Here is a 24522-nt window from a genome sequence, read left to right as displayed (position 1 = left end):
TAAGCAGCAGAAGGCATGGCTGCAATGGAAGAGCAATTAAAATTGGAGTGCACAAGTGGCCAGAATTGTTTTTTGACCCTCCGCTTATCCCCCTGAATGCCAAAGCACTCAGCTCTTTAGAAATCCCACTACTTTCTTCTTGCAATAACCGCTGGTTTACGTGCAGTAAATATTTATACGTGCAGAACTTCCTTTTACTAAAAAGAAAATACAATTGGAATACATGTGATGTCATTATTATATATCCAGAGATACTCGTGCAAGACATCTCAAAAAAAAGATGTGTTAAAAAGATGAACCTGGCATTTGCAGAGGTTGTGGAGATGGGGTCAGAATGATGGTTCGGATGTCATGTGTACTTACTAACCTATTTATTATTAGTGTCACAAGTAGGCTAACATTAACACCGCAATGAAGTTACTGTGAAAATCCCCTAATTGCCTGTTCGGGTACACTGAGGGAGAATTCAGCATGGCCAGTGCACCTAGCCAGCACGTCTTTCGGACTATGGGAGGAAACCCACGCAGACACGAGAAGATCGTGCAGACAGTGACCCCAGAATTGAACCCAGGTTCCTGGTGCTGTGAGGCAGCAGTGCTAACCACTGTGCCACCGTGCCGTCTGTTGCTGTACAGCACTCATGCACAGACACAAACTGGTGCAACAGTAAGTTAGTGATTTCATGTTGTACCAAAGAGGGCATTTACTCATGTCTTATTCTGGTTTGTCAGATAGATTTAGTCGTATACTGAGATACCTGGTAACAACTAAGATATCTGGGATTTTCACATTCTGCAGTATTAGCACATGTATTAATTTCACTGTTACTTTAACAAAGGCATTCATCCATTTCCAATAACTTAATTTAAAATAAGTCGCTCAAATAGAAGAAGAAAGTAATCAGAGCACGAGTACACCTAACAGTTCCTCGAACCTGCTCTGCCATTCAATAAGATTTTCTGGTGGATGGCTGACCTTCTACCTCAACTCCACCTGACCGCCCCATATTCCTCTAAACAGAGAATATAGAAATGAAACAGAAACCAGAAGCAGGAGTCGTCCATTTAGCCCTTTGCCATTCATGATGATCATCAAGTTCAATATCTTGATCGCGCCTACCCACCATATCCCTAGATCCCTACAGCCCCAAGAGCTATATCTAATTCCTTCTTGAAATCACACAATGTTTTGGCCTCAACTACTTCCTGTTGTAGTGAATTCCACAGATTCACCACTCTCTGGGTGAAGTAATTTCTCCTCACATCAGTCCGATTTTCAAGTTTGCTGATGACACCACCGTAGTGGGTCGGATCTCAAACAATGACGAGACAGAGTGCAGAAATGAGATAGAGAATCTGGTGAACTTGTGCAGCAACAATAATCTCCCCCTCAATGTCAACAAAACGAAGGAGATTGTCATCGACTTCAGGAAGCGTAAAGGAGAACATGCCCCTAAGTTTCTATGAGATCCCCTCTCACTCTTCTAAATGCCAATGAACATAATCCTAATCTCTCCTCATATGACAGACCTGCCACCCCAGAATCAGCCTGATAAACCTTCACTGCACTCTCTTTATAGCAAGGACATCCTTCCTCAGATAAGGACACCAAAACTGCACACAATACTCTAGGTGTGGGCTCACCAAGGCCCTATACAATTGCAGTAAAACATCCCTATTCCTTTACCTAAATCCTCTCACTATGAAGGCCAACATACCATTTGCCTTTTTTACTGCCTGCTGTACCTGTGCGTTTATTTTCAGCGACTGATGCACAAGGACACCAAAGTCTTGCTGAGTATCCACCTCTCTCAATTTAGAACATAGATGAACATAGAACAGTATAGCACAGAAAAGGCTCTTCGGCCCACGATGTTGTGCCGAGCTTTATCTGAAACCAAGATCAAGATATCCCACTCCCTATCAACCTGGTGTGTTCCATGTGCCTATCCAATAACCGCTTAAATGTCCCTAAAGTGTCTGACTCCACTATCACTGCAGGCAGTCCATTCCACACCCCAACCACTCTCTGCGTAAAGAACCTACCTCTGATATCCTTCCTAATGAGTTGATGGTGCAAATCAGCACAAGTGGGTACGATCTAGTGGCCATTACAGAAACGTGGCTGAAAGGTGACCAGGACTGGGAGATGAATATCCAGGGGTATCAGGCGTTTAGGAAGAATAGACAGGAAGGAAAAGGTGGTGGGGTCGCGCTATTAATAAGAGATAATATCAGGGTAGTACTGAGGGATGACATAGGCTCTGAGGAACAAAACGTGGAATCATTATGGGTAGAGATGAGGAATAGTAGAGGGAGAAAGACACTAGTAGGTGTGGTATATAGGCCCCCAAATAATAATGTTGAGGTAGGGAGGGCTATAAACAAGCAGATAAGGGATGCGTGTAAAAACGGAACGGCAATAATCATGGGGGACTTCAACATGCACATTGACTGGCAGACTCAAGTCGGTAAGGGTGGAATGGAGGAAGAGTTCTTAGAATGCTGTCGGGATAGTTTCCTTGAACAGCATGTTACGGGACCGACGAGGGAACGAGCTATTTTGGATCTGGTATTGTGTAACGAGGTAGGTAGAATTAAGGATCTTATTGTGAAGGACCCTCTTGGGTCTAGTGACCACAATATGGTCGAATTTCTGATTCAGATGGAAGAGGAGAAAGTTTGGTCCCAAACCAGTGTCCTCTGTTTGAACAGAGGGAAATATGATAGGATGAGGGATGAATTGGCTAAGGTAGACTGGGAGAGCAGGCTGGCAGGTAGGATAGCTGAGGAACAGTGGAGGATTTTTAAGGAGATCCTTTTCAGTTCTCAGCAAAAATATATTCCAGCAAAAAACAAGGATTGTAAGAAAAGGGAGAACCAGCCGTGGATAACGAAGGAAATAAAGGAGAGTATTAAAATAAAAACAGCTGCGTACAGAGTGGCCAAAAATAGTGGAGAAACAAGTGATTGGGAAAAATTTAAGAAACAACAAAGAGAGACTAAGAAAGCGATAAAGGAAGGAGAGACTATGAAGCTAGGCTAGCAATTAATATAAAAAATAATAGTAAAAGTTTTTATAAATATATAAAAAGGAATAGAGTGGCTAGAGTGAATGTTGGACCCTTGGAGGACGAGAGGGGGGAGTTAATAGTGGGAAATGAGGATATGGCTGAGTCTTTAAATAAGTTTTTTGTGTCGGTCTTCACGGTGGAGGACACAAATAGTTTGCCAAATATTAACGATAGAGGGTTGGCAGCAGGAGAAATACTTAATACAATTAATGTTACCAGAGAGGCAGTGCTGGGTAGACTAATGGGACTGAAGGTGGACAAGTCCCCGGGTCCGGATGGAATGCATCCCAGGGTATTGAAAGAAATGTCAGAGGTAATAGTGGATGCGTTAGTGATTATTTATCAAAACTCGTTGCATTCTGGGGTAGTGCCGGTTGATTGGAAAACGGCTAATGTTACGCCGCTGTTTAAAAAAGGAAGGAGACAAAAGGCGGGTAACTATAGGCCGGTCAGCTTAACGTCTGTAGTAGGGAAAATGCTGGAATCCATTATTAAAGAGGAGATAGCAGGGCATCTGGATAGAAATGGTTCGATCAATCAGACGCAGCATGGATTCATGAGGGGAAAGTCGTGCTTGACGAACATGTTGGATTTTTATGAAGATGTGACTAGGGCGGTTGATGGAGGAGAACCGGTGGATGCGGTGTTTTTGGATTTCCAAAAGGCGTTTGATAAGGTGCCCCATAAAAGGCTGCTGAAGAAGATTAGGGCACACGGAGTTGGGGGTAGTGTGTTAAAGTGGATTGGGGACTGGCTATCCGACAGGAAGCAAAGAGTCGGAATAAATGGGTGTTTTTCCGGTTGGAGGAAGGTAACTAGTGGCGTGCCGCAGGGATCGGTACTCGGGCCGCAACTGTTTACCATTTATATAGATGATCTGGAGGAGGGGACGGAGTGTAGGGTAACGAAGTTTGCAGACGACACAAAGATAAGTGGAAAAGTGAATCGTGTGGAGGACGGAGAAGATCTGCAGAGAGATTTGGACAGGCTGAGTGAGTGGGCGAGGAGATGGCAAATGGAGTATAACGTTGATAAATGCGAGGTTATACACTTTGGAGGAAATAATAACAAATGGGATTACTATCTCAATGGAAACAAATTAAAACATGCTACCGTGCAAAGGGACCTGGGGGTCCTTGTGCATGAGACGCAAAAGCCCAGTCTGCAGGTACAACAGGTGATCAAGAAGGCAAATGGGATGTTGGCCTATATTGCGAGGGGGATAGAATATAAAAGCAGGGATGTCTTGATGCACCTGTACAGGGCATTGGTGAGGCCGCAGCTGGAATACTGTATGCAGTATTGGTCCCCTTATATGAGGAGGGATATATTGGCATTGGAGGGAGTGCAGAGAAGGTTCACCAGGTTGATACCGGAGATGAGGGGTTTGGATTATGAGGAGAGGCTGAGGAGATTGGGTTTGTACTCGTTGGAGTTTAGAAGGATGAGGGGGGATCTTATGGAGACTTATAAGATAATGCGGGGGCTGGATAGGGTGGAGGCAGAGAGATTCTTTCCACTTAGTAAGGAAGTTAAAACTAGAGGACACAGCCTCAAAATAAAGGGGGGTCGGTTTAGGACAGAGTTGAGGAGGAACTTCTTCTCCCAGAGGGTGGTGAATCTCTGGAATTCTCTGCCCACTGAGGTGGTGGAGGCTACCTCGCTGAATATGTTTAAAGCGCGGATGGATGGATTCCTGATCGGTAAGGGAATTAAGGGTTATGGGGATCAGGCGGGTAAGTGGTACTGATCCACGTCAGATCAGCCATGATCTTATTGAATGGCGGGGCAGGCTCGAGGGGCTAGATGGCCTACTCCTGCTCCTATTTCTTATGTTCTTATATCTGCCACCACGAACCCTATAGTTATGCCCCCTTGTAATAGCTCCATCCACCCGAGGAAATAGTCTTTGAACGTTCACTCTATCTATCCCCTTCATCATTTTATAAACCTCTATTAAGTCTCCCCTCAGCCTCCTCCGCTCCAGAGAGAACAGCCCCAGCTCCCTCAACCTTTCCTCATAAGACCTACCCTCCAAACCAGGCAACATCCTGGTAAATCTCCTCTGCACCCTTTCCAGCGTTTCCACATCCTTCTTATAGTGAGGCGACCAGAACTTCACACAATATTCCAAATGTGGTCTCACTAAGGTCCTGTACAGTTGCAGCATAACCCCACGGCTCTTAAACTCCAACCCCCTGTTAATAAAAGCTAACACACTATAGGCCTTCTTCACAGCTCTATCCACTTGAGTGGCAACCTTTAGAGATCTGTGCATATGGACCCCAAGATCTCTCTGTTCCTCCACAGTCTTCAGAACCCTACCTTTGACCCTGTAATCCACATTTAAATTAGTCCTACCAAAATGAATCACCTCACATTTATCAGGGTTAAACTCCATTTGCCATTTTTCAGCCCAGCTTTGCATCCTATCTATGTCTCTTTGTAGCCTACACTCAAATAATAATCTGCCTTACTAATACTACCACCGAAGTGGATAACCTCACGTTTAGCCACATGATACTGCAACTGTCATGCATATCAGCCTGTCCAAATCACGCTGAAGTATCTCTGCATTCTCCTCACAGCTCACACCCCCACACAACTTTCAGGAATAAGTCTATGCTGTTTCATCCCAGCATGCATTACAATCTCCCCTAAATTGTTGCAATGTAAAGAACGATCGTAATTGAGGATATTGCTATGATCTACTTCAGCAGGACACATAGGCTAATATCTCAGGTTTAAGGGCTTTCGAATGCCAAACCACTCCAGTATTGTGTGTACCATGAAGTCCTGTGCTCTGAGCTATTTCACTATGCAGCTACTGAGCAAACAGAGCCTGCTACGGTCACATTCATAGCGAGTGCAGAAATACAAGGACGCAGAAAAATAACATTAAGAGCAGTGAAATCTTCGGGTGTTGTTTACAGTGACTTTATAGTCAGGCGTGATCGTACCGATCACATGACAGCTATTCCTGAAAGGAATGTAGTTGCACCAGATGCTCGTAGCTCAGGCAGCAAAGGGGGGTTCAAGAAAGTGTGGCGTTAAAGAAGTTTCAATGTGCAAAGCATTGCATTTAAACACTTGGATCATATCTTAATGTATTTAAGAACAGTAACTTGGTGCAGTTTGATAAATATGAATGAAAATGGGTTAATCACAAAAAAATCTTCATTTCTAATCACAATGCCAATCCACCCACCACCTCTGAATAACCCCATTTTTGAATAACTGAAAATACTTCTGAAACTAAAAATTTGCTAAATATATACTAGAATCAGTTTTGATAAATTATATATTTTTTAAATTAAAAGCTTTTAAAATGAACCCCTGTGTCCCAAAAGAATTGGTTTAAATTTTAGGGGCTCCTTGAAGCTCTTCAAGTGAGCATAATCAATGGAACCTCCCAAATAATGATTAATTCATCCTCGGAATGTGATTGGTTTTTTCAGGGAGGGTTGGCCTCTGGCGCAAGGTTTGTTGAGCTCACACAAAACAATCGCAGAGGCTTGGTAGGCATGGAACATAGGGCGCTATGGTAGCACATTGGTTAGCACTGTTGCCTCACAACGCCAGGGATCCAGGTTTGATTCCCAGTCTCGGATTACTGTCTGTGTGGAGTCTGCATGTTCTCCCAGTATCTGCGTGGGTTTCCTCTGGGTGCTCTGGTTTCCTCCCACAGTCATTAAGACCTGCTGGTTAGGTGCATTGGCCATGCTAAATTATCCCACAGTGTACCCGGAGTGTGGCAACTAGGGGATTTTCACAGTAACTTCATTGTAGTGTTAATGTAAGCCTACTTGTGACACCAATAAATAAACTTTAAACTTAAAACTTATCTGTGCTTAACCTTGTGATCTTCTGCACTGTTCACCTTGATTTTGTGCAGGTTCTGCCTGAAAACTAGCACAACCAAGCATAAATCCCACATCGTGATGGCAATCTTGCATTGTTTATAAAGATTAATTAACTGGCATGTTATCTTCTTCTGAAACTCAAATCAATAGAATTAAAATGATAACACAAATGGATTGCATAATAATTTAAACTTAGCCATCATAAACTATTGAAAGAAAAAATGGTGAAGGTGTCTGCCAAGAAATAAGTGTGAATCAATCCCTGGACTGAATGCTGGAAACCAGGTGCCTTTTTGTTGCCGCCTCCACAAGCTCATAATTCATCATAGGAATGCTGCCACACAAGAACTCAGCTCAAGATGGCATTTGGACGGCATTGTGGCACAGTGGTTAACACTGCTGCCTCACAGCGCCAGGGACCCGGGTTCAATTCCAGCCTCGGGTCACTGTCTGTGTGGAGTTTGCACATTCTCCCCGTGTCTGCGTGGGTTTCCTCCGGGTGCTCTGGTTTCCTCCCACAGTCCAAAGATGTGCGGGTTAGGTTGATCGGCCAGGTTAAATTAACCCGAGTGTCAGGGGGACTAACAGGGTTAGGCAAGGTAGCACAGTGGTCAGGGCGGCACGGAAGCACAGTGGTTAGCACTGCTGCTTCACAGCTCCAGGGGACGTGGGTTCGATTCCCAACTTGGGTCACTGTCTGTGTGGAGTTTGCACATTCTCCTCGTGTCTGTGTGGGTTTCCTCCGGGTGCTCCGGTTTCCTCCCACAGTCCAAAGATGTGCGGGTTAGATTGATTGGCCATGCTAAAATTGCCCCTTAGTGTCCTGAGATGAGTAGGTTAGAGGGGTTAGTGGGTAAATATGTAGGGATATGGGGGTAGGGCCTGGGTGGGATTGTGGTCGGTGCAGATTCAATGGGCCAAATGGCCTCTTTCTGCATTGTAGGATTTCTATGATACTAGGGTAAATATGAGTTACAGGAATAAGGCCTGGGTGAGATTGCAGTCAGTGCAGACTCAATGGGCCAAATGGCTTCCTTCTACACTTACAGATTCTATGAAGACGGCCATTTGCATATCTGTGTAGTTAATGAAGATTAATGATACAGGAGGTCAAACGGCAAAGGGCAATTTAGCATGGCCAATCCACCTAACCCACACATCTTTGGACTACGGGAGGAAACCAGAGCACCCAAAGGAAACCCACGCAGACATGGGGAGAATGTGCAAACTCCACACAGACAGTCACCCAAGGCTGGAATTGAACCCAGGTCCCTGGCATATGAGGCAGCGGTGCTAACCATGGTGCCACCATGCCGCCCTCACCAGCACTAGTATCCGCCTCCATAATATCACACACCTTTGCCCCTACCTCAGCTCATCCACTGCTCATTCATGCCCTTGTTACCTCTAGATTCAACTATCTCAATGATTCCCTGGCTAGCCTCCCATCTGCCACCCACTAAACTAATCTTTAGCTAACATCAGTCAGCAATAAAGACTCCCACTTGCAAGGTATCTGCAAAACTCTATACATCCAGCTGCTATTTATTCTGTTTTCAGTTACTTCATTAATCAGCATCCATTTTGAGCTGTGATCATGTGAGCCTGTCCACTGAACATCAGTGTTTTTCTCAGACTTTATTTTCTATGATTCTATGTTTTTCTCAGACTTCTCACACTTATCTCAGACTTATCACAATGACATTTGGTAGAATGTTGCCAATATTGCATTTTTGTAAACTGAAGCCTTAGAAAAATAAAACCACTCTCTGTACTACTCATTCAATCCGTATGGCGCATCAGGGAAGAAACATTCCAGTCAATACGTGTTATCTGAGGCTGATAGCTCCTATCTGTGCAGTCTCGTAACTTATAAACAAAAGTAGCAAATATGTTTACTTATTACAAAATGTCAGTAATGAAATTAGCCACAGAAAACCTGTGGAAAAGCAAAATGTTTCCAATTTTGTAAATGCCATTTACAGAGGTTTGTAGGAGTATGTAACACAGAGGTTATGTTGCTGAACAAATCATTGATCAGCCTGGACTAATGTGCCAGAGACATTAGTTCACATTTCACCTAAGCAACTGAGGGATTTAAGTTCAGTTAAATTAATGTGCACTAAAAAGCTAGTATCAGTAATGGTGACGATTAAACTATCGATTTATCATAAAAATCCATCTGGTTCACTGATCTCCTTTAGAGAAGGAGGTCTATTGTTCTTAACTGGTCTGGTCTATGTATCACACAGATAGATCCACAGCAATATGGTTAACTGTTCTCTGAAATGGCCCAGCAAGCCACCCAGATGTATTCAAAAAGATGGCTCATCACCTCCTTCTCTACCAGGACATAGATTCAAGATGAGGGTCTGGAGGCTTAGGGCGGGAATGTGAGAAAAATCATTTTTACCCAGAGGGTGGTGACGGTCTGGAATGCGCTGCCTGGGAGGATGGTGGAGGCAGGTTGCCTCATATCCTTTAAAAAGTACCTGGATGAGTACTTGGCACGTCATAACATTCAAGGTTATGGGCCAAGTGCTGGCAGATGGGATTAGGTGGGAGTTCAGGTGTTTCTCATGTGTTGGTGCAGACTCGATGGGCTGAAGGGCCTCTTCTGCACCATATGATTCTAGGGTTCTATGAGGTCATCAGGGATAGATAATAAATGCCAGCTTTATCAGCAATGCTCACACCCTATGAATGAATAAAGTGAGTATTTTTTTCATAACAATCTAAAATTACAGATCTAAATTTGTTATTGCAGGTTTATAAATCAGGCTAACCGGCCTATAATTTCCTGTGTGCTGCTTCCCTCCCTTCTTAAACAGTGGCGTTATATTAGCTACTTTCCAGTCCTCTGTCCAGTGATTCCTGAAAGATCACCACCAATGCCTCCACAATTTCCTCAGCTATTTATTTTAGAACGCTGGGGTGCAGTCCATCCGGTCCAGGTGCTTTATCCACCTTCAGACCTGTCCATTGCCATTGCCATGGAGTTGGGCTTTGGGAGGGGAATAGAACCACTGTGATATCGACTTGCAGGGTTTTCTTAAGATATTCCTGAATATCATGGATTCTTCACCACACAGAATGCAGGTGGGAGCACATGCTCAGATTGAAGAGACCAAGTTAGTGAAGACCTAAACTGATTAAAGATTGAAGATTCATATAGCTTTGGCTCGAGGGAGGAATCTTCTGTGTAACCCTCACCATGAAAGTCAGTTCAAGAATTACAAGTTTGGGATTTGATTTGATTTATTGTCAAATGTATTGGGATACGATGAAAAGTATTGTTTCTCTGTACTATACAAACAAAATGTACTGTTCATAGAGTACGTGGGGAGAAGGAAAGGAGAAGGTGCAGAATGTAGTCTTACAGTCATAACTAGGCTGTAGAGAAAGATCAACTTAATATATGGCAAGTCCATTCAAAAGTTATTCAGCAGGAAAAGGAAAAATAAGCAAGCCACCGGGACCTGTGAATTGCTTTGGACTGGAGGATGAAGAGTCCATTTAAGGAACAGAGTAAAGTATAATTGTGGAGGGATATTTTTGGTTGTGTGAACAGTTGAATGGGGGAATGCTATTTTCTGTAGTTTAAAACTAAGTGGTCTGCAAGAAGAGTGTTTAGTCAATGTTGCTTATAATTCATTTGTTACAGTAAAAGCCTTACAGCTAGAAATGTTAATTGCAATTATAGTGACTCAGGAAGCCTGACTGGAAAGGAACATAGTTGATTACAGAATGCAAAGTAAAATGACTACCTTTTATAAGGCCCAGTCCTGGACCTGCCTTTCAAAGGCTCAGGTAATGAATTCATGGTGGGAATGCCAGTGCCTGTTACCAGGGGAACTCATACTCAACAAGCCCCAAGGGAGATCAATCAGCGATTCCCCATGGACCTTGTGGGGGGTTATCACAGTGATCCTTCAGCTACCGGAAGTTCAGATTTCATTTTAAAAGTTATCAGTCTCTGCAGCAACTGTAACACCAGGAATGTATATTTATCAACTGAGCTATCAGGAGAGCTGGTTCGTGCACCCTATTTGTTGGTGAAACACTTGAGAGAGATACTTCAGCGAATGAACTATTTAAGGAGAAGGTAGAAATTTACATGGAGAAAGGACTGGAAGGAAATGCTGATGGGGTGAGATGAAGTAGAACTGGACAACACTCATGTTGAGCATCAACACTGGTATGGATCAAACAGCCTATTTCTGTGCATCATTTTCAATAATATACAGAGATACGGGGAAGGATTGTTCTGTCCCACCCACTACAGGACCAGAGATTCCTGCCCCAAGTCAACAGACCTTTTGGTGTCCCATCAGATTTTCCAAGCCTCCTTGCTGCAATTCCTGCAGTCGGTGGAACCTTGGCCCATGGATGGTGTTTGTGCTCCCAAATAACAACTTATCCCCCAAGGATTCTATTCGTACTTAGCACAGATCTGTAACAGCCTATAAAAGCTGCTAGTGGTTTAATACTGTTTGGAATCTTGCGTTTGTCGCCGGCATCATGCGATGAGCCGTTGGAAACCTAGGCCTGAATTTTACATGGAGTTGGCGCTGTGAAACCCGCTCCCGCCCGAGATTGTGTTCTTCATGTATGTAACACTGGCCAATTAAAAGCCACTCAATGTGAAACACGCTCTGTGAAAGACTGAGAGCAGGTGGGGAGGGAGGGAAGAGAGCTGGTGCCGAGAAAAAGGGAGCCCACGGGCTGGCGTTTCCAATGTGCTCCCACAGGGCACAGCCGCTGTGGACCTGTAAAAAAAAAAATCAAAGGAAAACCTACGCCACGAGTGTCTTGATAGTACAACCACACACAGGCCTCAGTCCCCAGGCACATCTGATAATTTTATTTGAACTCTGAATTTCATCCTACCTGGATCAAGGTTGTGGCTAAAGTATGGTCAATCAGCCCACCCGCCAACCATAAAAGCAGACAAGGCCACATGAATTCCCAATCAATTGCCATTTAATTAATTTAAATTGGCTTCTTGATTGTCAGCTCACGCGATAGTCCCGGGACGCACACCTGAAGTCCTTGAGTGTTACTATCATTCTGACTATATCCAAAACTGGCACCGAGTATTGTTCACAATTCACCCTGTTGCTTGCCAACATAGATTGATTCTCTGTTCAGCAACACTTCAAATGTAAAACTTTCAGGTGTGTTTCCACTATTCTTTGATTTTCAAATTCATTGTCATATTCTTTGATTTCCTTAAGATTGCTAAAATCTATCGAATGCATACTTGAAGATGTTCAATGATTGAGCTTCAACAACTCTCTGAATGAAGACGTTTCGCTTCTTCTCGATCTTAAAATGTAGCCCCATTATCCAGGGGCTTTGATTCCTAGCTCTAGACCTGCCAGCCAGCCTCTCAAGATCGTCCTTGTCAGGCCCTCTCATGAATTTTGCACATTTCAATGAGAGCAGCTCCCATTCTTCTATAAGCCCATTCTATTCAAGCTTTCCATAGAATCCTTTCCTTATAGGATAAGCCTTCCATCCCAGAAATCAATCAAGTGAACCTTCACTGCATCTCCTCTAAAGATAGGTATATTCTTCCTTAGGCATGGAAACAATAACTGTGCATAGTTCTCCAGGTGTGCCCTCACCAAGCCTTATATAAATAATTGCAGCAAGGCATTTATATTCTTATCTTCCAATCCCCTCAGGATAACATACCATTTTCCTCCTAATTTCTTACTGTACCTGCAAGTTAACTTTCTGTGATTCAGATACTAATACTTACAAGTCTCTCACCTTTTAAAAAATATTTTGCTTTTCTGTATTCCCTGCCAAAGGGGACAATTTTGCATTTTACAAATTATGCTTCACCTGCCACATTCCTGCTCACTCACCTAACTTGTTTATATCATTTTGCAGCCTCCTTCACAGAATCACAGAATATTTTTTATTCATTCGTGGGACATGGGCGTCGCTGGCTGGCCAACATTTATTGCCCATCCCTAGTTGCCCTTGGAGGGCAGTTGACAGTCAACCACATTGCTCTGGAGTCACATGTAGACCAGACCAGTTGAGGATGGCAGGTTTCCTTCCCTAAAAGACATTCCTGAATCAGATGGGTTTTTCTGACAATCAACAATGGTTTCATGGACATCAATAGATTCTCAATTCCAGATTTTTTTAAAATTGACTTCAAATTCCACCATCTGGATTTGAACCCGGGTCCCCAGAACATTAGCTGAGTTTCTGGATTAATAGTCTAGCGATAATACCACTAAGCCATCGCTTCCCCATTACAGCACAGAAGAGGTTCAGTTGGCCAATGGGATCTCTGACAGCTTTCTCAAAGGGTAATCCAGTTAGTCTCACTCACCTGTTCTTTGTCAGTGTTCCTGTAATTTATTCTTCTTCATGTATTTATCAATTATTTTTTTGAAAGTGGCTCTTTAATCTGATTCCACCATCCTATCAGTCAGTGCACTCCAAATCCTAACCACCTATTGGCCGGTATTTTATGACCTCGCTCGAGTGAGGCTCGCAAAATCCTGCCCAAGGCCAAAGGAGAATTCTGTTCCACGAGCCTCGCCAAGGTGGCAAAATACCGGCCATTATGTCAAAAGGTTTTCGCTCCTGTTTTCCTTTTTCTTTTGCCAATCACCTTAAATATGTGCCCTCTGGTTATCAACCCTTAGACCATTGGTGTTAGGAAAACAAATAGTAGTTTTAAGTGACTTCTATTTGCATTGGTAAACATGAGAAATAAGGAATAGTTTTAAGTGGATTTAATTTAATGTTTTTGTGTCAGGGTAAAATCTGTAGTTAGATTCGGATTGGACAAAGGAGTTTGAGGGTTGTTTCAATTCAAACTGCTTCTATTGTGCTTGGAGAGGGTTACAGTGTGAAGAGTAAATAAAGGTTGTCAGAAGTAGCAGTCATTGCTTAGCAACTGGAGGCCCTTTTAAGTAGCAAGGTTTTCAAATTTAGTTTGAGCTCAATTTGTTGGCAGTAGGAGATAAGGACTAGGGAGTGAGTGAACATCTCTCAACTCTGCCAGAAGAAAAACTGGATAGGACAAGGGAGCTGAAAAGAGGCAGGCTTCAAAAGAACTAGATACAGTCCAGATAATCAGGGAATTGGGACAAAAAGAATGTCTTAAGACTGAAACTAAGTGAACAGAGACCAAGATATTGCTCAGGAGAATTTAAGGGGAAAGCAGACAACGTGTTATGAGTGACAGAGACAGCTGCAGTAACCAGAAATAAAGTGAGAAAGCAGTCAGAGGTAAATCAAAAGTTTGATGCCATCTCAATAAAGGCCGAGAATTGATATTTAAAGCAATTGTGAAAAGCTTGTACTACAGTCAAGACAAATAAATTCTGAAGGGAAAGTTATAAAACCTGGATGCTGGATTCTTTGTTAAAAGTGGAGCGGAAGCTTTGTTTGAAAGAGTAATTCGGAAAACCTGGACTGGATTTCAGAATGCAAATTGCTGATGGAAAATATTGTTATGAAAGAACACTTTAAAGTGGGGAGTGGAGTTTAGAAACTCTAATGTAACAATCAGCTGGAGGATTTTGAGGAAACATTCACAGATATTCACTTGAGTTCAGAGTGGAGAGTGTATCTGACCACAGCCAACTCATGTGTTTAAAGGGACTTTATGTGACTGAGACCAAACTGATAAGTAGTAATTTTGTAAATAGAATTATTATGGTGACAATTATTCCTAAATCATCTATTGGAGAAATAGGTTTCATTCTAGGTAAATGATTCGGCTTGTGGAGACAGTAATGTGAATGACAACAAGCAGTTGATCATGGTAATCTTAACAAACTTTGAAAACTACTATGGAGAAGAATTCGAGTGTTATTGGAGATAACAAGCAATTGAAGGAAAGGCTGATTAACACAGAAAAATCAACTTTCACGTATGAACGAGGAATCTGCAAATGAGAAAAAGAGAACGGATGAGAATAATTGAGAATCAATCAGGCAAAGTGGAACATTTGACTGAGAATTTGAACTGTCTAAAGGATAAACTTGAAAAAGCGTATGTAGCAAAGGTTGACCTTCAGTTAAAACCCGGTCAATGTCAAACATCTTGAAGTATTTATGAAGTATTATGGAAAATGCCTTGAACAAGAAAAGGAGGTTCTGGTAAATCAGAATAATTGGTTGAATGTCGAATTAAAAAGCAAAACTAATGAACTGTTGGAACTTAAATTTCAACGAGATTTTTGAACTTGAAAGTAAAATGGAGGAAGTGAAGGAGAAGATCCCCCTAACCTACAGACACAATGGGACAATTTAGCATGGCCAATCCACCTGACCTGCACATCTTTGGATGGATGGTGTGGAGTGTCGCAATTTAAAGTTGTTCCTGTGAATAAACATTCATTATTGAATAGTGATCCAGTTGAACAAAGACCTGATCCAAGTAATATCACTGATGTATCAAAGTCAGTAATGGACAATAAGAAAACAACCGCAAAATTGGAAATTGCAAAGTGACCTTTGAGGCATTGATTTTAAAATGCTTGTCAGTAATTGTACACCAGATGTAGCAGTTGGAAGAAAGGCAAGTAAACAGTTTGCCAACGACATTTCAAAATCTCTTGCGTGCCGTACTGAGATAGTTCAGAACTTGTGCAAACAATCTGAATGGTTAGAATGAAACTCAGAGAGAGGAGGTGATTAACACAGTTCAAACAGGAACTGAAAATAACTCGTTTGAAATGGGACTGGGAGAAACAACAAGATCGCAAACCGTTCAAAGAGCAAACAGAACAAGAATACAAAACCATTTGGATTGCACGTAAGAAGCATCTTACCAATATTTTGAAACAGCTTAAAGAGATTTTGACAAGAGAAGAAATGAGATGTTAACGCACAAAAATGACATTTTGACTGAGTTCAATAGGAAAGCGAATTTATCGCGTGAATTTGGAAAGTGGCTTCAGATACATTTTGTAATTTGTGTTATCCTTGAAATGTGTGTGTATTTGTGAAGCTAATGGGGGGTGGGGGGAAAGGGTTATTCTATTATCCAATTTTTTAATGTTTAATAAATGTTTTTTTCTTGTTAAAACGAATGAGAATTTCTGTGACTCTGTTCCTCCACATTTTACAAAAAGTAATAGTTACAGTCTTTTGAGCCAGGGTTCCATTCTGGAATCTTCCCATTCAGTTATAACATCAACCAGGATCATAACATTGGGAACAATTCATAGAATAGAATCCCTACAGTTTTTCAAGTTTGCTGATGACACCACTATTGTGGGTCGGATCTCAAACAATGACAAGACAGAGTACAGGAAAGAGATAGAGAATCTGGTGAACTGGTGCGACGGCAATAATCTCTCCCTCAATGTCAACAAAAACAAGAAGATTGTCATCGGCTTCAGGAAGCGTAGTGGAGAACATGCCTCTGTCTACATCAATGGGGACAAAGTAGAAATGGTAGAGCACTTCAAGTTTTTAGGTGTTCAGATCACTAACCTGTCCTGGTCCCCCCCATGCTAACACTGTATTTAAGAAAGCCCACCAACATCTCTACTTTCTCAGACGACAAAGGAAATTTGGCATGTCAGCTACGACTCTCACTAACTTTTATAGATGCACCTTAGAAAGTATTCTTTCTGGTTGTATCACAGCTTGGTATGGCTCCTGTTCTGCCCAAGGCCACAAGAAACTACAAAAGGTTATGAATGTAGCCCAATCCATCACGCAAACCAGCCTCCCATCCATTGACACTGTCTACATTTCCCGCTGCCTCAGAAAAGCAGCCAGCATAATTAAGGACCCCACGCACCCCGGACATACTCTCTTCCATTGGGAAAAAGATACAAAAGTCTGAGGTTACGTACCAACCAATTCAAGAACAACCTGCGGCTAGCAGACTTTTGAATGGATGTACCTCGCACTAAGTTGATCTTTCTCTACACCCCAGCTATGACTGTAACATTACATTATGCACTCTCCTTTTCTCTATGAACGGTATGCTTTGTCTCTATAGCATGCAAGAAACAATACTTTTCACTATATATTAATACTCATGGCAATAATGAATCAAATCAAAAAATGAAATTTGGCCCATCAAATCGGCACCGAATTTCTGACAATGTATCTTACCCGGGCCCTCTTTCCCCACCCTATCACCATAGCCTCATACACATTTCCCATGGTCAATCCATCTAACCTATACATCTTTGGACTGACGGAGGAAATTGGAGCACCCAGAGGAAACCCATGCCAACACGGGGAGAATGTGCAAACTCCACACAGACAGTCCCTGAGGTCGGAATTGAACCCGGGTCCTTGGTGCTGTGAGGCAGCAATGCTAACCACTGTGCCACCCCGTCATTGGGGTGGAGGCAGCATGCCTTTCACCGGCAGCAGGATTTTCTGGTCCTGTTACCGCCAAGAAACCTGCAGTGGGGGTGCTCCATTGGTGGGACCAGAAGATCCCGCCAATGTAAACGGCCTGACAATTGCGGCTAATGTTTTTGGTTCAAAGGACAGATTTTATAACTGCAACCAGTATTGTTTCTAATGTAGCTGAGCTGTTAAATTATTCTGAATACGCTATTTGGAGCTTTTAAAAAAAATCAAGAATCACAAATGTTGTCTTAATTGCATTTTAGGTTAAAATTTTATTTAAAGATCAACGTAATGTCAAAAAGTGATCAGAGTTAGGTATTTTTATGCTGTTTATGTATGAATAAGTATTTCATTTACCGTATATAAAAATAATGCATTCTAACAGAGACACTGCAATTTGCCAAGTATTTGGTTTAGAAATGTCAAATAAGTTATGTATCCTTTTTCCATTAATCTGAAAACCAAGCATCCAAAAACTGCACACTTTTTGAACTCATCAACCTTTAAAGTGGGAGGTCTAGTTGTTTGCCTGCACTGTTTATTGTTACAGTTATTGTGGTGAACATATCAAAAAGAAACTTTATTCAGGTACCCTGTATCTATTATTTAGAGATACGTCTTGTTTTCCTATTTTATTTACTTTGCTAGGCTTAGGCTATTGAAAAGTTTATATGCAGTTTTCAAAATTATCCAAAATGCTATTGTCTCTGAGAATTTCAGATAAATGATAACTGACCTGTATCTTGCACCTTGCAATAGTTTTTATGTTCAGTGCTTTTTTTAAAAAAAGCTTCAGGTAAAAAAAAAGTTCTGACTCCTCCCCTAACCCAACACCCAATGTTTCAGTCTGCTGCTATTCATCAGAGCACAAGTGAATCCCCTGCTAATGCCAAACAACAGCATACAATTAAAAACTCAATTTACATCCAAGTAACAGGAAAGCTCTCTCTCTTTAACTAAATAAACTAAAACAAAATAAACTCCTTCCATATTCTGATCAAAGCGTTACATTGAGAGACACCCCTCCACCAGGACTCCTAACAATGTTTTCATACATTCATTTCAGCAATGTCCGATGTTAGGGGTTGTGGGTTTTAAACAAAAAGAAAAAGATGTGAAGGCAAATTTTGCCGTTCGACCCACCACAGGAATCGGAGCAGGCGAGGGGCGGACCGTGGAAAGGTCCAATGACCACAAGCGGGATTTTTCGGTTTCGGGGTGAGTGAGGCCGGAAGATCCCGCCCGTGGTTTGCACATGTGGATTGAAAGTAACACACAACAGGTTTATTGAATGCTGCACGGAATACAAACTGAAACTAAAACACCAGCCTTTGCAACATCCGAACAACATCACCATAAAATCATGTGACTGGCTTTTAAAGCAATCATGCAACTACTTAAGTGTATAACAGCTATTCCCCTTTACTTCTGTGGTCATGACAACAAATTACTAGGATGTTATACATCGGATCAATAATACATTAAACACGGTATTATGCATCATTAATCATTATACACAGGCAATAAGAAATTGATCAGGAGGACATCTATTCTACTTTGGTTGCATACTACATGCTGGAATTTGGCTGTCCTTTACCATTTTGGTTTGATTTGATTTATTGTTACATGTATGGTATTCAGTGAGAAGTATTTTTTCTTGCACGCTCAGGGCGGCACACTGACACAGTGGTTAGCACTGCTGCCTCACAGCCCCAGGGACCCGGGTCACTCTCTTTGCGGAGTTTGCACATTCTTCCCGTGTCTGCGTGGGTTTCCTCTGGGTGCTCCAGTTTCCTCCCACAGTCCAAAGATGTGCTGGTTAGGTACATTGGCCATGCTAAATTCACCCTCAGTGTATCCAAACAAGCGCCGAAGTGTGGCGGCTAGAGGATTTTCACAGTAACTTCATTGCACTGTTAATGTAAGCCTACTTGTATATTATATCATAGAATCCTACAGTGCAGAAGGAGGCCATTCGGCCCATCGAATCTGCACCAACCACATTCCCACCCAGGCCCTAGCCCCGTAACTCCATGCATTTACCCTTGCTAATAAATAAACTTTACTTTACTTTAGACAAAGCACACCGTCTATAGAGTACATACGGGAGAAGGAAAGGAGAGGGTGCATACTGTGCTGTTACAGTCATAGCTAGAGTTTAGAGAAAGATTTACTTCATTTAAGGTAGTCCACTTAAAAGTCTGATGGCAGCAGGGAAGAAGCTATTCTTGAGTCAGTTGGTACGTGACCTCAGACTTTTGTACCTTTTTCCCGACGGAAGAAGGTGGCAGAGAGTATGTCCGTGTTGCATGGGGTCCTTGATTATGCTGGCCGCCTTTCCAAGGCAGCAGGAAGTGTAGACAGAGTCAATGGATGGAAGGTTGATTTGTGTGATGGACTGGTCCACATTCACAACTGTTTTTAGTTTGTTGCAGTCTTTGATTTGATTTACTATTGTCACATGTATTAGCATACAGTGTAAAGTATTGTTTCTTGTGTGCTATACAGGCAAAGCATACCGTTCATAGAGAAGGAAACAAGAGAGTGCAGAATGTAGTGTTACAGTCATAGCTGGGGTGTAGAGAAAGATCAGCTTAACACAAGGTAGGTCTGTTCAAAAATCTGACAGCAGGAGGGAAGAAGCTGTTCTTGAGTCAGTTGGTACATGACTTCAGACTTTTGTATCTTTTTCCCGACGGAAGAAGGTGGAAGGGAGAATGTCCGGGGTGCGTGGGGTCCTTAATAATGCTGGCTGCTTTGCCGAGGCAGTGGAAGTGTAGACAGAGTCAATGGATGGGAGGCTGGTTTGCGTGATGTATTGGGCTACATTCATGACCTTTTGTAGTTCCTTGTGGTCTTGGGCAGAGCAGGAGCCATACCAAGCTGTGATACAACTAGAAAGAATGCTTTTTATGATGCATCTGTAAAAGTTGGTGACATGCCAAATTTCCTTAGTCTTCTGAGAAATTAGAGGCGTTGGTGGGCTTTCTTAACTATAATGTTGGCATGGGGGGGAGGGGCGGAATCAGGAGAGGTTGCTGGTGTCCTACTGTTCTTTGTTCTTAATATAGCCTCGGATAATAACAATATAAAGGGAAGGGAGGGAGGAATTCCTGAAGCACATACAAGACAACTTTCCCAAGCAGTGTATTTCCAACCCAACCAGGAAGGAAACAGTGCTGGGGAATGAACTGGGACAAATAGAGCATATTTCAGTGGGAGAGGATTTGGGAAACAGTGACCATAATATGGTGAAGTTTAGAGTGGTTACGAAAAGGACATTGGATAATCAAAAGTAAAAATACTTAATAGGAAGAGTGCTAACTTCTGAGAGTTGAAAAGAATTCTAGCTCAGATGGACAAAAATTGGTAAGCAAAATAGCAATTGGACAATGAAAGGCCATCAAAGAGGAAATGGTATGGAAGCAGAGTAGTCACTACTCTCTGGAATGTTGCTGTTTATTCCAAGGGGAATGGAATATAAGAGTAGGGATGTTTTACTACAGGTGTGCAGGGCATTGGTGAAACCACATCTAGAGCACGATGTACAGTTTTAGTCTCCTTATTTACAAAAGGATATAAATGCATTACAAGTAGTTCAGATAGGGTTCACTCAACTGATTCCTGGGATGAAGGGGTTATTTTATGAGGAAAAGTTGGACCTGTATCCATTGCAGTTTAGAAGAATGAGAGGCGATCTTATTGAAATTTATAAAATCCTGAGGGAATCTGAGAAAGTGGATGCTGAAAGAATGTTTCTCCTTCTGAAAGGGACCAGAAGAAGTGGACATAGTTTTAAAATAAAGAGCCTCACAGTTAAGATGAAAGTGATAATAAATTCTTCTTGGGTTGTGTGTCTTTCCAAAGGATGGTGGAGGCAGGGTTATTGAAAACTTTTTTTAAGGCGGAGGTAGATATATTCTTGGCTAATAAGAGAGTCAAAGGATATTGGAGCTAGGTGCAATGTGGAGTTGAGACCACAATCAGATAAGCCATGATGTAATTGAATAGCAGAACAGGCTTGAGGGGCCAAACAGCATAGTCCTACTCCTAATTCATTAGTTCACATGTAGGTCAAACCCTGCACAGTAAAACTTCTTCTACTTTTACATATCCTCAGAAAAGCACACCCTGTGTTAGTGAAATCATTTGTCACATCAATCACCCATAATTTTTCTGAATGGGATTGCTACTCCAGTTCCAGTATATTTTATGAAATCCTATGAATGTCAAGGGGAGATTGTTAGATTCTCTCTCGCTTACACTTGTGTAGCATATTGTGTACAGATCTGACCACCCTATTATAGAAAGGATATTATTAAACTAGAAAGAATGCAGAAAAGATTTCCTAGAATGCTACCGGGACTTGATGGTTTGAGTTATAAGGAGAGGCTGAATAGACTGGGACTTTTTTCTCTGGAGCGTAAGAGGCTGAGGGGTGATCTTATCAAGGTCTATAAAATAAAGAGGGGCATAAATAAGGTGGATAGTCAACATCATTTCCCAAAGGTAGGGGAGTCTAAAACTAGAGGGCATAAGTTTAAGGTGAGAGGGGAGAGATACAAAAGTGTCCAGAGGGACAATTTTTTCACTCAAAAGGGTGGGGAGTGTCTGGAACGAGCTGCCAGAGGCAGTAGCAAAGGCGGGTACAATTTTGTCTATTAAAAAGCATTTAGACAGTTACATGGGTACGATGGGTATAGAGGGATATGGGCTAAATGCGGGCAATTTGGAATTGCTTAGTGGTAAAAACTGGACTGCATGGACAGGTTGGGCCGAAGGGCCCGTTTCCCTGCTGTAAACCTCTATGACTCTATAAATGTTACTTGCCACTGATCAGCCCAGGTCTGAACGCTATCCATATCTTGCAGCACACAAGCATGAGCTGATTCAGCATCTGGGAAGTTGCAATGGTACAGAAAGCTGCAATCATCACCAATCCACCCTCACTCCTGACATTGTTAATGGAGGGAAAGTCGTTGACCTATGGGCCTGGGACACTCTCCTGAGGAACTCCTGCAGTGATGTCCTGGGATCATTGGCCTCCAACAACCCCAATCTTTGAGCTTTGGGTATGACTCCAATTTTGCTGACGCTTCACTTGGTTCAATGCTACAAGGGTAGTCACTTTCAGCTCACCCACAGAATTAAAACAAATGCCAATCACTCTGGATGCTGGAAATCCGAAATAAAAACAGTAGATGGTGGCAATTTAGCAGTGATCTCTCCACACACGCTGCCATTTCCAATTTTTATTTCACCCAAAGGACTCGCTCAGTAGAACCGACTGAGAACACTTGTAAAAAAAAGTTCAATGATTTTGGTTTGGGAGTGGTAAGTTCCTAAATATCTCCAATCACAATTAAACAAAGTTGTATTCTTGTAATCTTTTGGATCTTTCTGTTAAATGTCCCTTTCGCTGCTGTCCCTGTTACAGCAGAGAGAGAGAGAGAGAGAGACTTACACCAGCAGTTGGTAGGAAACTTCCCCGGAGTTGGGAGTTATGGTCCAGCCTGGATCTCCAAGCGGGACAATCGGTACTCACCGGCTTTAAACTGAATGCTGGGGTCATTCCGACCCTCCGACTCTTTCAGCAGCATCACGTACAAAATGCCGAAGGAGTTCTGGATGCCGAAAATGGAGCCATTGCACCAGGTGGCAGCGAGCACCACCAGCCAGCCGAAGCCGCCTTCGGGGAGCTGCTGGAGCCCGGGCTGAGCTCCCGGAGCGGCGGGGGCAGGCTCCGGCTCCGGCTCCGGGGAGCTCACCTCCAGCTCCTGGACTCCCTCCTCTGCCTTGTTCTCTGGCTTCACTCCCATGATCTCCATACTCTGCCCTGTCTGCTTGCGGTCTGCTGTCTGGCCGTCCATTCCCCCTGTGTGTGTGAGAGAGAGACACAGTGACAATTACTGGCGCTTTATACTTAATTTCAGGCTGATTTGCACCCAATCATTTCACATTCAATGCTTTTTTTTCTCCCCCCCCCCCCCTTTTTTAACCAGCAGTGGACCGCAGAGAGATGGGCACAGAACCGAGGCGAGATTTTCTAAATCAACATATATTAAAAAACTCAAGTGTGAACCTGCTTGTCGCCGCTTGTTGTCTGTCTGTCTGTTGCCAGAATCAATGTAACCACCAAATCAATCCGTTTCAGAGAAATGTAGTGCCCGAACAGTACACAAACAGCACAGACTCCGCCTCCTTCCCTCTCCAATCTGAACACTAAGATAGATAGACAGAGAGAGAGATAGATAACACTGCCCAGATCACTAGCATCTGAAGTCAAGAATCCCAAGGCAATACTCACTCACTCCGTACTGACGTCCCAGGATATTCGGGAACAGGAACTAAACGCGATTGGAGTTAATCGGAATCAACAACTCCAGAAAAGCACTCACTCACACACGTGGGGAAATTCCCTGCCGCCCCCTTTCTGTCCCCCTGACTGACTATGTGCTCTGAGCATCCACAGTGTTTGCTACTGGTGTTTTCATCATAGCTCATTTATCATAGAAACCCTACCGTTTAAACCTGGGCATGGCCAATTCTATCAGTCAGTTCTCCCTATTGTGGTCAGTGGTCCCAAACAACTTGGATCTCTCTCTCTCTGTTCAGGTACCGTGCCTGTTGACAACCTCTATGTTAACCTTGCTCTGGAGACACAGATCATCTTCGTTGGCCGTACACTCACCTAGCTTTTTGTGAGGCTCTTTAAGAAGATCATTCTTCATAGAATGTCTCACGATACCAGGTTAAAATCCAACAGGTTTATTTGGAATCACGGGCTTTCAGAACACTGCTCCTTCATCAGGTGAGCTAGTGTTGTGAGACTTCTTACTGTGCCCCCTCCCAGTCCAACACCAGCATCTCCACATCATTCTTCACAGAATCAAAGAATAGAATCCCTACAGTGCAGAAGGAGGCAATTTGGCCCATCGAGTTGGCACTGATCACAATCCCACCCAGGCCCTATTTCCGTAACCCCACATATTTACAGTTAATCCCCTGATAGTAGGGTCAATTTAGCATGGCCTATCAACCTAACCCGCACATCTTTGGACTGTGAGAGGAAACCACATTCTCCTGCTTTCTCCCTATAACCCTTGATCCCTTTATTGATCAAGAACCTATTCATCTCCATCTTAAAGACACTCAATCACCTCAGAGGACACCGGAGTGTCTGGAGGAAACCCATGCAGGCACGGGGAGAATGTGTAAACTCCAC

At 42.8% G+C, this 24522-nt stretch overlaps 1 protein-coding gene across 2 annotated transcripts in view; it reads right to left on the bottom strand.

Annotated features, from left to right (window-relative positions):
* Positions 1-23519, bottom strand: part of LOC144493057 (monocarboxylate transporter 8-like) — a 121112-nt gene extending 97593 nt beyond the window's left edge. Inside the window, exons 1-2 of one of the 2 annotated variants that reach the window (XM_078211904.1) lie at positions 23380-23519; positions 22843-23172 (exon numbers count right to left, since the gene is read on the bottom strand). In XM_078211904.1, coding sequence (XP_078068030.1) covers positions 22843-23167 — 325 coding nt within the window. In that variant the 5' untranslated portion in view covers positions 23168-23172; positions 23380-23519. Of the gene's footprint in view, positions 1-22842; positions 23312-23379 lie in introns of those variants that run through there. The other variant, XM_078211905.1, reaches the window with a different exon arrangement.
* Positions 23520-24522: the final 1003 nt, after the last annotated feature.

The sequence above is a fragment of the Mustelus asterias genome, chromosome 4 (assembly GCF_964213995.1).
Source record: "Mustelus asterias chromosome 4, sMusAst1.hap1.1, whole genome shotgun sequence".
Taxonomy (NCBI): Eukaryota; Metazoa; Chordata; class Chondrichthyes; order Carcharhiniformes; family Triakidae; genus Mustelus; species Mustelus asterias.
This window is presented reverse-complemented; position numbering and strand designations above follow the sequence as displayed.